The sequence below is a fragment of the Alligator mississippiensis genome, chromosome 1, assembly GCF_030867095.1.
Source record: "Alligator mississippiensis isolate rAllMis1 chromosome 1, rAllMis1, whole genome shotgun sequence".
NCBI lineage: Eukaryota > Metazoa > Chordata > Crocodylia > Alligatoridae > Alligator > Alligator mississippiensis.
The window spans coordinates 144,768,747-144,782,586 of NC_081824.1; the positions used below are offsets into that span (position 1 = coordinate 144,768,747).

General features: G+C 38.9%; 1 protein-coding gene across 19 annotated transcripts in view; it reads left to right on the forward strand.

Moving 5' to 3' along the window:
- AFDN (afadin, adherens junction formation factor) overlaps window positions 1-13,840 on the forward strand; it is a 195,571-nt gene that overhangs the window by 65,660 nt on the left and 116,071 nt on the right. For 11 of the 19 annotated variants that reach the window (XM_019479784.2, XM_059714980.1, XM_059715006.1 and 8 more), the window contains exons 2-4: window positions 4,457-4,652; window positions 6,798-6,913; window positions 12,893-13,056. In XM_019479784.2, coding sequence (XP_019335329.2) covers window positions 4,457-4,652; window positions 6,798-6,913; window positions 12,893-13,056 — 476 coding nt within the window. Of the gene's footprint in view, window positions 1-107; window positions 216-4,456; window positions 4,653-6,797; window positions 6,914-12,892; window positions 13,057-13,840 lie in introns of those variants that run through there. The other 8 variants (XM_059714969.1, XM_059715011.1, XM_059715019.1 and 5 more) reach the window with 2 other exon arrangements.

Genomic DNA, 13,840 nt, shown 5'->3' on the forward strand with positions numbered 1-13,840 from the left:
ATGCACTGGCAGTGTAGGATTGTCAAGGAGTCTGTCTAGTAATCTTGCTTCATCATTTGTGCAGTGGAGATGAAGGGAGAGCAATGTTACTGAGGGCTGGTAACCATAGGAATGGAGTGGGGCCTGGTATAATGCAACTGAATAACACGATGTGCAAGAAGATGAACAGATCATGAAGGCATTGACACCCCACATGAACCCTGCAAGTTTGGCAAGTATGTTATTCCTTGCTTTGATTTTTAAAACAGTTTTTTTCTGGAGATGTGATTTTTTTATAAGCTAGTCAGTGTAAATTAAAGGGGAGCTTGGTGGAGGTGGTGGGGGGGAGGTCAGCTTCACCAGCCTCTTCCCCCCCCCCCATAAGACAAGAGCCTCCCTTTAAGATTTGCAAATCATAACCTGAGGGGGGTCTTCGATTTGGATTGTTCCTTCACCTAGGTGGACTTGTTAATGAACCAGTTAAATTTTTTTTGCAGACTTTCCCCCCCCCCCCCCCCCCCCCCCCCCGAAGTGTAATTCGAACCCTGGTTAAACTCTAGCTCAGGGTGACTTCAAGATAAACTGGGTGGGTTTCAAATTTGAGAGGCTGACCATTTAAAGGGATAGTGAGTTCATGATTAGTGCTGGCATTATGCAGATGAAAAGCCCTTGAGAGAGAGTCTTTGAGAGATTTCTTTTGAGGTGCTATTTTAGGTAGTACTCTAATATCAGTCTCATGTCTCCATCATGTGTGAGTTCTGCACTTAAAGTCATGAGCTTGGGTGACAAAGGTGCTGTCATCAACATAAGCAAACTTCTGTGAGCTGGTTGCAGGCAGGTTGTTAACGTGCAGGTTGAAAAAGAGAGGCGCCAGCACTGACCCCTGAGGGAGGCCACTGGTTGTCATAGCTTTCTGTGATGATATGACTGGCTCTGTGGATGCAGGGAGGGCAATGGACATGATATACCTTGTAATTAGCAAGGCTTTTGATACATGTCCTGCAGCATTCTCGCAGACAAACTGAGGAAGTATTGGTTGGATCAGTGGACTGTAAGAAGGATAGAAAGCTGGCTGGATTGTTGGGTTCAAAGGATAGTAATGAAATGGTCTAGTTAGCAGCTGGTATCAAGTGGAGTGCCCGTGGAGCTGGTTTTTTTTCAATATTTTCATCAGTGATCTGGAAAATGGAATGGAGTGCACCCTCATCAAGTTTGCAGATGATACTAAATGGGGACAGTAGTAGATACACTGCTTGGTCCTGCTTGGATTAGGGGGTTGAACTAGATGACCTCCTGAGATGCCTTCCAACCCAAATCTTCTATGATTCCATGAAAGATTTCCAGGAGTTGCATGACAGCAGGAGAATCTTTTTTAGATCTTCTACTTCTCTGCAAACAAAAACATAATAGTAATAAAATAGCTCTCAATTACTGTTTGCATTTCTGTAAAATAGTGGCTAATATATATATTACTGGCTAATTAGTGTGTGTGTGTGTGTGTATGTGTATATATGTATTCTGTAAAATAGTGGCAGATATATATATGTACATATATTCTGTAAAATTGTGATGTGCTATCTGAGTGTGTATGTATAATAGTGGTTGAATGTTTTTTCAGGTACTCAAAGGGAAGATTGTGATGCAGTTCAGTAATTCCCACCCAGTATAGGTATATTAATCATAAGCATATTTTCAGTAACATAATTTTTTTCTATTTTTATAATTGACAAAGTATATACACTTGCTGAATTCTTCATTGGTTGAAGTATATATATTACGCAAATCAGTTTCAGAACCAGATTAATTTTTAAACCAAAGAACACTAGGCAGTATTCTGAATAATCTTCCCATTGTTCAAAAACTAGTGTAAAGCAGTTGACTGGCTTCAGAATTTACTGAGGGCAAATAAATCATGGATGAAGAACTTAGTCTTTAAAATATGATGGATTTGGGGATTTGGATTTTTCAGTTATTTTTGTTAAGGTCTAGCTACCCAGATGCCACCCAACTTCCTGAGAAAAACCAGCAAGCATATTTTTTTAGCTATGAATTTGTTCAAATATATTAATTGCTGTTCAGTGGCTGTAATTTCATTGTTAAATGTTTTAAGCTTTTTCAAGTATGGCTTGTTTTCCTTTGTTCCTATGCTGTGGTAATATAGTATGCAGCTCCTAGGTGAAACAAAGCAGCAAGTGACACACAACATGAATAACAAAGACTTTTTGGTAAAAGATAAATGTTTGCAGCTTAAACTGAAACCTCAGATCCTAATCTGCATGTTAATTCTTTTTTGCCCCGATGATAGGGTGACTAATTTGTAGTCCACATGTACAATTCCCAGGGTTTGGAATAAGGAGGGACTGTAGTGACCATCAGAGTACTGATATCGCTCAGCCTGTTATTTGACTATATTAAAGATGCAAGATGGCAATATAGAAAAATGCGCTACGGAGTTGGTCAAGGTCAGGCAGAAAAGCAGCTGCTAATGTAGGATGTGAAATGTTTTTGTAGGATTCCCTGCAGGGAAGGAGGGCTCCACATGGCAAATGTTGATGCTTTGAGGGAAGGGGTGTGGAGATGCAGGGTCAGTGCTTGCCTGCTTTGTGCTGGGGTAGAAGGGAGTACATTGAGATGAGAGGGACAGTTTCTCCCTTCTCCATGTCCCTCTCGCAAAAAAAGTACTACCTGCCTGGATAAGTGGTTGCTACATTTAATTAATGCCCCTTTGAATTGTACTGTTGCTAAGGTGGCAACAGGGGGACAACCCCACAGGCTAAGTGACTGTCTGAGATGTGATGACTCCCACTTCTTATCTGTACATGGAAAATGAGGCTTTCTTTATGCTTCCAGTTGTATCCCCTTTTGAAGTACCTGAGGCAGAGCGCAAGGCTGGATTAAAAAAATGCAGTACTTTGGGATGAGATTTTGCTCAGTAAACTGATTTGACTGTCACTGTTTGCTTTTGCTTTCTAACTCCATCCTGATACATGAGGGAGTTAGCATGGAGTAGTTTCATCAGACTGACCTTTTGTATGGATCCTGAAATCTCAGAGAGTGAGTAGTTCTGGGGAGGGATAGAGAGAAGAGGGAGGGGGAGAATTGGCTATTTGATTTTTAAGGCTTCCTTGTTATAGGTTGCCATGTTTCCCTTTTTACGTGTATGTGACTCTTCTTTTTCTACACTGAAATTAGCTTAATGCTTTAAAAGTGTTTGCCCAGCAAAAGCTTTCCAAGTTTGTCTTAAATTTCTGTGGTAATTTTATCTGTCTTAGAACAGTGGTTCTCAACTTTTTTTGAACTAGGACCCATTTGTTAAACATCAGCGGCCAATCCCAACCCAGTACTCCTCATTCCTGACCCATTGCTCCTAGGCCCCAGCCCCAGCCCCCCAGTGTGTGGGGCAGGGGGTGGGTATGTGGGGCAGGCTGAGTGTGTATGGTCCCTCGCAGGCTGGAACTGCCAGCTTGCAAGGGAAAAGCCATGGTTTCCCATGTTTTTCTCCTTTAAAGGAGAATCCATTTTTAAAGTTTGTTCATGACCCTTTCATATATTCTGCTGACCTACAGGTTGAGAAATGCTGCCTTAGAACACCTACAGTGCATTTGGTTATAAGCAGGGATCCTAGCTTTTTTGTTTAAACATCGCCAACTCTCTGATTAAAAAAAGAAAATAAAAAAAAATCACAAATTCTGATTTTAAAAAAATCCTAAACTCGTGTTTTTCCAAGATTAAAATCTCACACGTGCATGTGCACACCCCCCTAAGATTTTTTTCCCCCCCTTTCAGGTGTGGAGTTATAACAACACAGGTTTTTTGTTAAGGACATCTTGAAGTGAAAGTGTGCATGTGTTAAGCATTTTAGTCCTCTGTGATTTAAGGGTGGGGAGGAAACCCTGCCAAGATCAAGGATAGGATTAGTGGAGAACTCTACACAGGATTTTTAAAATAGACTTGACACTCCAAGTAGCTGTGTCATGGTGACATGGACACCTGTTAAATCTCAGCAAAATAAAGGTACAGTCAACTGATGTATCAAATCTTAATAGGATAAGCTGGATTTTGATGCAGAACTTTGGGGAACAACCTCCCCAGGATGTTGGCTAATGCAATAAAGAAATTGTCTTTATGAAAAGTGCCTTGGAATGCATAATGTGCCTAGAAGACAGGACCATACAAAACATGCACATTTTGGGGTAATTTTATGGAATAGTCTGTTCTGGAAGGATTAGAATTGAGTTAAAATTTATGTTGCTTTGGTGCTGAATATTTCAAAGCTGAGGCATAGATTATTAATTTCTCTAACAGCATGGAGTATTTGGAAATATGTACTCATAGACTATCCCAACTTCCTGTTCTACTTAACAAATTATGCACAGTTACAAAGACATGAATCAATGGTGAATGGCTGGAATCACTTTTTAAAAATAAACCATTCACAGCCACCAATCAGAATTATGTTCCTTTTATTTCATTACAGGACCTGGAGTTCCATGGAGTAATGAGATTTTATTTTCAAGATAAAGCAGCTGGAAATTTTGCAACAAAATGTATCCGTGTGTCTAGTACTGCTACAACACAAGATGTAATAGAAACTTTGGCAGAGAAATTCCGTCCTGACATGCGAATGTTGTCATCCCCTAAATACTCACTTTATGAAGTACATGTCAGTGGAGGTGAGTATAAGTTATCTTGGTCTTATTCTTGTTTTGAAGTACATATATTTTTCAGACTAATTGCTGTGAAAAGCAAATCTTGTCTTTTTATACTTTGCCATAAAAGTTTGCTTCTCTGTGTGTGATAGTGGTATTTCATTATATAATTGGGTATACCATGGTTGCATCTTCTGTAAATTATGATAGTATTGTGACCTTTTTCAGAAAGTTATACTTGGTATTCTGTGGGTAGGTGGTGACAGTTTTTAAAGGTTGATCATGTCTACATAAGGGACATTTATTCAAGAATGATGAAGCTGTCATAAATGGTGCTTAAAAACTTATACATGTAAAAGTAATGTTGTCAGGTGAAGGAGCTCCAAAAAAGCTTAAAACCATTTTGTTCAGAACCTTCTGTTCTTTTAATTAGTGTCTAATTTTACAGTAATTGAACAATTAGAGAAAATGTTTTAGTTGGTGCATTTGCCACTGTCTGCTTTTTAATTATTTCCTTTTTATATTCAGTTAGTTTCCCCTGTTGAGTCTTTCACATCGGAATGGAAAGAAAACTTAAAAAAAAACAACAAATAAAAAGGAAGAATGATTGTAAAGCCTTTTGAAAACTTGGAAGGAAATGCTAGCTACCTGAATCTGCATTTTTTGCCGTTTTTTGTATTTTACTAGATGTCATGTAGATTGCAATTCTTTAAAGTTACCCAAGTGGTTTGGTTCCAGATGCCTTTGTTGCTTAAAGCTTTTTTTATTTCCCTATCCTTCCTATTCCAGGTTTTAATTTTTCTTATCTAGTTTTTGATTTTTTTTTTTGAGTGGGGGTATCACTTTGAAAACTTGTATCCTAGAGTATTAAAGGGGAAAAAAATCTTAACCTTTTTTTTTTTTCAGTTTTAGCTATCTTAGTGGTTTGGGGTACAAACCCAGATATGTACTTTTTCATGGCGTGCTAAAGATGTTTTGATTTGACTAGCATTATTTGGAATTGCAAGCAAGAGGTTATGCATGATTGGTGATTTGTAACAAACAGTAGTATCTTGATTTTGGTTTTTGACTGAGCATCTCCAAAGCTTATATCTGTACAACACCTACATATAGAATTTAAAGAGGTTTCCTTCATGGTACAGGTAAATATGTACATGGTAAATAGTAAATATGATCTATGAGGCCTTTTGTCATACAGTTTAAACATCATGTAGGGGCTGTGCCTCATTCAGTATATAATATTGTAGTCAGAATGGGGCATAACTGTGCAGAAATCTTTAGTGAATATATATATATTGTGGTACACATTTCCATTTTTTCATCTGTATCCAAGTAATGGATTTTTTTTTGCTTTATTTTTCTTAAGGACACCCTCTTCTATCCCCAGGTTTTCATACAGAAAAGCTGTTAAAAGAATAATTGAAAACAGGAAATAGTTACTCTTTCACTTGCACTTTTCTCTGCCTACTTTATGTAATAATGCTTGGGTATACTATATTTCTCACATACAACACATAACTTTCCCCCCAAAAATTAGCTCCTTGAAACTGGGGTGTGTTTGTTAAGCAGGAAAGCCGATTGTCTGACCAGGACAGAAGTACATTCCTTTGTTTCCTGCTCTGTCGTGTACAACTGCTGTATTACTGTTCAGGAATCTGGGAGGGTCACTTGACTTAATACCTCTGGAGTGAAAAACAGTGACCCATTAACTATCATCTCTCCTTTTTAATGGTGTAGATGTTCCACTAATCAGGCTAACCTTTCTTAGAGCAATTTTGCTGTTCTACTAGTTGCTTTTGATCTCCCTCTTTCTGTTCCATATTCATTGAAAATCTAGCTCTTTTCAGAATCATAGCTCTACCCATGGAGACCAGTCTTCAGCAGCAGCTAGGGGTTCAGTTCAGTTAAGCAGGAAAGGGAGGGTGAGTCAGCTGAATATTAGTCTCTGTCCCTGCTCTAGGCAGCCATAACTCTGGAAAAAAAAAATATATTTTTTTTCATTCTGCTTTTCAAGAGCAAGGTGTGCATTTTATTTGGGGTATGCAGTGCTCAAGAAAATGGGGTATATGTATATACATTTCTCAACTTGAAGTAGCATGCCATAGCTGTTGTTTCTTGCAGTGCAAAATAGCTATTCGTTTTTAATTTTTTCTCTTTCATATTTTAAAGAAGAAAGAAGATTAGATATAGATGAGAAGCCCCTTGTTGTACAGTTGAATTGGAACAAAGATGACAGAGAAGGGAGGTTTGTTCTCAAGAATGAAAATGATACACTTCCTCCAAAGGTAAGGATAAGGAACTATTGAACTAAATGATGTTTACACTTAGGAAAGTACTGTTGGGATTTGTGGGACCTGATTAAAATAAAAAATAATTAGATTTATAAAAATGCGGTAAGAAGTGATGCTTATTATTATGCTGTAGGTGTTCAGACATATACTGTAGTACTCAAGGTATTTAAATATTTTAAGATAACCTGTGGAATAATAAGAGGGCAGTGGAGGCAAATTCGGAACCTACAAAAACTTCAGAATGAATGTTGTTCTAGGAGCCTTCTCTCGCTATGTAACTGGGATTTCAGTAAGACCAGTTCTATGGTCAACTATGGCACGGGGAGAGACTCAAAGCTTTGAGTACTAGGCCACAATCTATATAAGACTTTTAAGTTTAAAACCAATATCATAAACTTTACTTGGAAATTCATAGGTAGCTAGTGAGGTTATAGATAATTGGTCCAATGTGATAATACCTGGACGGCTTGTCACAGTTGCATACTGGCTACTCTTTCTATTAAAAAGGTGCAACCACAGGAAGAATACACTGTGACTTAGTGTTTAGGGCTATTTGAGTTTGTGCCTAAGGTCAGAAAAAATGTCTTGTGAAGGTAGTTGGATGAGTTTATCCTGATCTGATTATGGTCAGTTAATTTCTGTCAATGGAGTGTAGACTTCACATTCCTTTTGAAAGTGAAAGTTTTTTTGATAAAATGGTGGACAAAGGCATGTATAACCAATGACCTTTTTAGAAAGTAAATGTTACATTTTTTAAGCTTGTCATTAACAGTATCAATATTGATGTTGGTAATTCCAGCTCCAGTTTAATTTATCAGATTGGCAAATATGGCACATTTTGTTACAGGTGTGTAACTTAGGCAATTTAAGCAAAATTATGAATTTGTTCCACCATTTTAGGCTTATGCTTAATTTAACCTAAAACCCTGAAAGCCACAAATTGCAAAACCAAAATGTACACCATCCCCATCATAGCATCAAAAATGAAGTGGAGAGGGGAGATGTTAAACTGTTCCCATCTAGCCAGCCTCTTCCACTTTCCTGCATAAATTTCTGGGTCAGAGGCAGACCTGGAGTGTTCATTACTATTGTTTCTAACTCCAATATTGTTCTGGTGTTACTTTCTTCTTCAATTTTGGCATAACCTTAACAGGAAAAGATGCACAAGGAAACAAAATATTTCCTGAAAAGAGCTACTGAGCCTATACAAAGAAAGGAATTTTTCATATGCATCTGAATAAAAAGACAGGAGTGCACATTATACACTTGCTGTATGTACAAGAAAACAATCACAGGCATTCATCCAACTTCTATATTCAATGAAAAAACAAAAGGAGAGTGTAAAATTAAGTTGCAGCAGGTAGTCTCACTTAATTGAGATGGGTTTGGTAATCACAAATTGTGGAAATGGGAAATTAGTTGGATACCTTACTTATTCATTATTAAATTAAGGTATAGAAAATGGAGAATTTATGTGGAGTTTTTGTAAATATTAGCTAAACTCCACAAATAGTTTTTCAGCCTATAGACTTTTTGACCATGTTTTGTATGAGAACATAAAGATTTTAAATATTTTTGGCTAACTATGTAATATGGAACTATCTAGAGATCTAGAAAATGAAATGTGCAGAGATCTAGAAAACATGACATGCAATAAGAAGCTGGAAGAGGGACTCTTTAGTTTGGAAAAGAGATTGACTGGGGATTTGATGATGGTTTTCTAATAGAAAAATGGTTGTTACAAAGAGGAGGGTGATCAACTTTTCAAAGGGTAGAGGTTACCTAAAGAGATTGTGGAATCTCCATCAGTGGGGCTCTTGGAATACATACATGTTAGGCAAACACTTGCCTAGGCTGGCTTAGGTAGGGGTGATCTTGCTGCAGAGGATAGGAAAGACAGCTTCCTTGCAACCATATTTTTTCTATGATTAGATGTAGTTATTTTTCTTCTTAATCTTCCTCAATTTTTAAATTGCTTACTCTTGCTGATAATTTATTTTTGGGCAGAATCCTTGCTTAAAACCTTAAACCAACAAACCAAGGGCAGTGGTTATGATCATAGGTCAGCACATAATTGTGAAATTAAAGGATGATTGTTTGTAGTGTTATAATTCAAAGCCAGAATGGGCCACTGGGTCATGTAGACTGTTCATCTGGATATTACAGACCATTAATTTTACCCTGCATTGAACTTAGTGGCTTGACTAAAGCACAGTTATGTTTTTAAGTGGTTTAAGCTTATCTCCAGAAAGGTATTCAATCTTGATTTTGAAGTTGGCGGGGGGTGGAGAACCCATGATTTCCCTGTGTGGTTGGTTCCAGTGGCTAATCTCTGACTGACTAAAAATTGTGATTTTTGGTCCTAATTATACCTTTCCCTGGCAAAATAAAGAGCCTGTGAGTTCGCCTTATATTTTCTACCCATGAAGGTACTTGTATACTGTAATCAAGTTACCTTGTAATCTTTTTGATGATGTAAACAGGTGGAGCTCTGAGTCTTGGATTTTGTTTGCTGTAGTCAGTGCTGTAAAACCTGCCTGAGAAGCTAGACTGCAGCTGGTACTCACACTTCCTAGTCAGGTTTAACTCAACTGTGCCCACATTTGCATTGTAGCCACTGTGACTGACTTCCCTGTAGACATTTTGCCCTACAGCAAGGGGGACAGCTCTTGAATCAGTTTTGAGGCTCTTTGTCCCACATTGTTGACTAGTCTTATTGCCTAGTGGGAACTGTTTGGGTTTTTTTGTGGTTTTGTTTTTTTGAATACAGCCTTTTTTACTTTAGTGAAATGATGGAGTAATTACCATGATTATATCCATCAGGGAAACACGCTAGAAAGTAATTTTTCCTCTTCCAGACCCTTAATGTGTCACTCGGAAAATAAAACCATCAGCAAGGGCTACTTGAAAAATAGCTTTCTGTGGAAATAATTTGGCAAGGAAATTCTCTGTATTTTCTCATAAAATAAATTTATCTTTTACCAAAATGGATTTTTCTTATTTGGGGTGTTTATTTCTTTGTCATTTTACCAACTCATAGGAGAAAAGGAGAGTCTAGAAACAAATGAGTGTGCTTTTTTTGCTATTCAATACAAAGCATTGTGAAATTTTGGATTTTCAAGTAAAGTTTCTCCAGCTTACCCCCTGCTCAAAATTGGTTTCAGTTGGTGTGGGGGGGGGGGGTGCAGGAGGTGGAATCAGTCAGCTCTGCTACTACTCAAGTTTTTCATGCCATACTTTCAGGTTGCTATAGAAGTAATGTTGCTGTAGTAGTAATGTAATCTCAAGTGCTGCATACTTGAATTAACTTGTTTGTTTGAAAAATCTGTAGATCCAGTTAGGCAACTTTTTTACCCAACTTGATTTGTAATAACTATGGGCTTGTCCTTGCTGACTGAAGCTTTTAAGTCAAGTTTTGCCCCTGCACTGACTCTTACCCAGGTACACAGATTATATCTTGAGCTGAAGTGGTGCTTTAAGCTTGAGCGAGCTGCTTCAGTGAAGGGGAGAGCCTGAATGGGCTGATCTTGAATGCTGTTGATGTTCAAGCTAGTAATGCAGTGAAGATGTAGCAGCTTGAGTTACAACTCATCAGCTGCTAATCTAATTCCAGTATGGTAATCAAATCGCTCTGTGTAGCTAGAATATTTTGCAAAGTGGCCTTTCATACTTAAGGTAGTCTAATGGTGGTATTAAGTCCTAAATTGAGAGAGCACAATGTTAAACTCATTGGAGCCTAATGAACACTTATAGTAGCAAGACAGGACTAGGGACAATTTCTATAGTCTGGTAGAAAATACTTACCTTATACTTTTCTTTAAAAAATCCATAAAGGAGAACTACCTTGTGAAAGAGCACTTTTGACCTAAGTCTCCCAACATTAAAGTGAGATGTAAACGTGCTTAGACTATACTAAGAGTAGATTGGGCTGTTGTTCAACTAATTGCATTTTTTTTTTCATTTGTAGGTTTCTGTAACTTGAATTTTAATTCAAAATAGAATTTGAACTAATTCAAGGCTCTAATGATTCCAGTATTTTTATGACATGCTATAGCTAGCTTTAAATTAGCTTGCTGGCAATGTAGTCATAGCAGCATAGAGCTCAGTATAAGCTTGTGACCTCAGTATTTACCTGGCTTTTTCAGACTGATTTTGAAGCTTTGTGTTATGGTGACTAAGTACCATGCTAGCTAGTTTGGGTGTGTCTCCATGAGCCACAGTTGCACCTTGACTGCAATGTAGATTTGGCTTGAAAGATGAAAGGATGGGGGGGGAGGGAGATGATCACGTTTGCCTCTGCCGTCTATACTCTATAAACTGCACCTTTCCAAAAAGAAGAAAAAGGAAAAAAAAAAACAACCCCTTTTATTATCCTCCCTTTACCATAGGCTTTTCTCTGCAGTGGGTGTCTGCATATGTAGAACAGAGGGAAAACATAATGCAGGAAATGGATAGGTATAAAACATGGGAAGATGAGAATACATTGCATGGAAAATGTTAGTTATAATTGTGCTGCTTCTGAAGCTTATTTTTGCCTGAGAGCCATGTTGCAATAAGCGGGTAGAAGATTAAAGTACAAAACCATTTTTGACAGGCAGAGATGCTTTGTAAACATTAATTAATCTTGAGAGTGAAGTAAGTAACATTTTTAAAAATTCAGTTTGAGTATATTCCTTAAATAAGGGGTGCTGAACTTGTTCAGCTTTGCATGTTGCATGACCTAGGAGTTGCTGTTGCGGCACAGCTCAGGAACCCAGTGTCAGCAACTCCCCTGCCCCTCCTTTCCTCTGCCACAGATTGTGGTCACCAGGGTTAACTAAACCTTGATTTCAGTGATGGCTAAGGGCAGCAGGGGATGAGTAGAGTTAACTGTTTGAGTTCTAGAGCCTCACTGAAACAGCAGCTCCAGGGATTCTTGTTGCCACTGCAAGGGTTCCAGCAGCTGTGCTGAAAATCCCCACAGGCCAGATCTGGTCTAAAGATGCAGGTGGTCCAGCCTTGCAGTTGGAGCTGGATCCTGTCTATGGGCTGTCTGACACCTCTGCCTTAAAACATTTGCCCAAATGTACTGTAGGTTTTGAAGCTGTAAAATGAGACAGTTCTTCTATAAACCATAAAAGTAATCTTAGGTTTGATGAATTCAGACTAGTTTGGTATGATATACAGAATTTACTTTTGCTGCGTTCACTTCAAAGTTCTCAGTCATTTCATATGTTCATTGGGAAATATGACTTTAGCTATCTATAACTTAACCATTCATGTCCTTAACAGTTCCTCCTTTCCTCTAATGCAGGGGTGGACAAACTCCAGCCTGTGGACTGGATTGGGCCTGCAGCAGACTCGATATCCCAGCAGCCTCTGGCCACCTCTGAGGACAGTTGCCACAGAGACCCCAGGAACAGCAGGGCTGTGAGAGTGCAGGGCCAGGGTTTCCATGGACACTGCTCCAAGCAGTGAAGGCAGGGCATGTGGCTGGCTACGGCCAGGACTTTGCAGTGGTGACACCGTGAGCAGGAGCTGCGGCAGAGCCATGATCCATTACCTGCACACACCTGCCCGAGGCACCTGGGCAGCGGATTCCAGCTCTGCCCTAGCTTTGGCCCATGTTGTCACCATCACAAGATTCCAGCCCCAGCCCTAGAGTAGCTCCCCAACTAGCCATGTGCCCTGCCAGCACTCCTCGGGCTGGTGTCCACAGAAACCCTGGCCCTGCACTGTCACAACCCCACCGCTTCTGGGAAACTGGCTGCAGAGAAGCAGGCTGGGGCTGGTGGGAAATGGAGGCCAGCCACCAGCCAGATATGCTAGTTTGCCCACCCCGCTGTAATGGGTAGTTTGTTGCTTTTCCTTATATCCGTTTCCAATGTGGTATTACTGTTCATCTTAACTAAATCTAGTTTGATGGAAGTTTGAGATCCCTAGTAACTTCAGTGGACTAGTATGCTAAACCAGTTTTAACTTGATTCATTTCAGAAAGCTCAGAGTAATGGCCCTGAAAAACAAGAAAAAGAAGGGGTTATCCAGAACTTCAAACGAACGCTATCAAAAAAAGAGAAAAAAGAAAAAAAGAGGCGAGAAAAGGAAGCACTGCGACAAGCATCAGATAAAGATGATAGACCTTTCCATGGAGATGATATGTAAGGTTCTTTTTGATCACTTAATACTGCAGTTATCATAATGATCTCAAATTTCACAAATAAACACTTAGCATTAGGCAATAGTAAAGCAGTCATTCCCGTGGTAATTGGGAGGATCTTTTGCACTCTGGTACATTTAAAGATGCGATTTTTTTTTTTTTTTTTTTTTTTTTTTTTTTTTTTTTTTTATAAGCATCTCCTGAAATCTGCAACAGCAGATTCCTGTCCATGTTCCTTTAACCCCATAAAAAATCCACAACTCTGGTTCATAGTTTAAATAATCAATGCCACACTCATTTTAGGAAATAATGATTTTAAAAAGTGTGTTCTTCAGGTGGCCTGTTTCCGTTCCCTAGGTCTTTACTCCTGTGCTGCTGTCTAGGTGTGTACCAGCTTAGAGTCTCAGCTCTGTGCTTTTGCCAGGAGATGGCAGAGTTGATAGCTGTCTTCAGGGGCTCTTCTCCTTGGCTCCCCAAGTTTTGTGCAATGTACTTGTTTTTCAGATGCCATAATTCATCAGTCTACCATTTTGACTTCTCTAGTTGCATGGCTGCAGTTCAAGCTCCCTAATAAGCCATTGCTTAGTTTGTTAGGATGGCTGAAAGAGGTTAGTCCTTGTTGGGGAAAACCAGGGGGCAAAAGGCAAGTGTAGTTAAGTCCTTAATAGAACTCTGTGGCAAAATGAAATGCAAAAATGGTGTATTCTCTGGAAGAAAAGCTGAATTACTTGATGTCGTGTAAAACTGTGACATTCTATAGCACAGCTTACAATTGCAGAATCTGT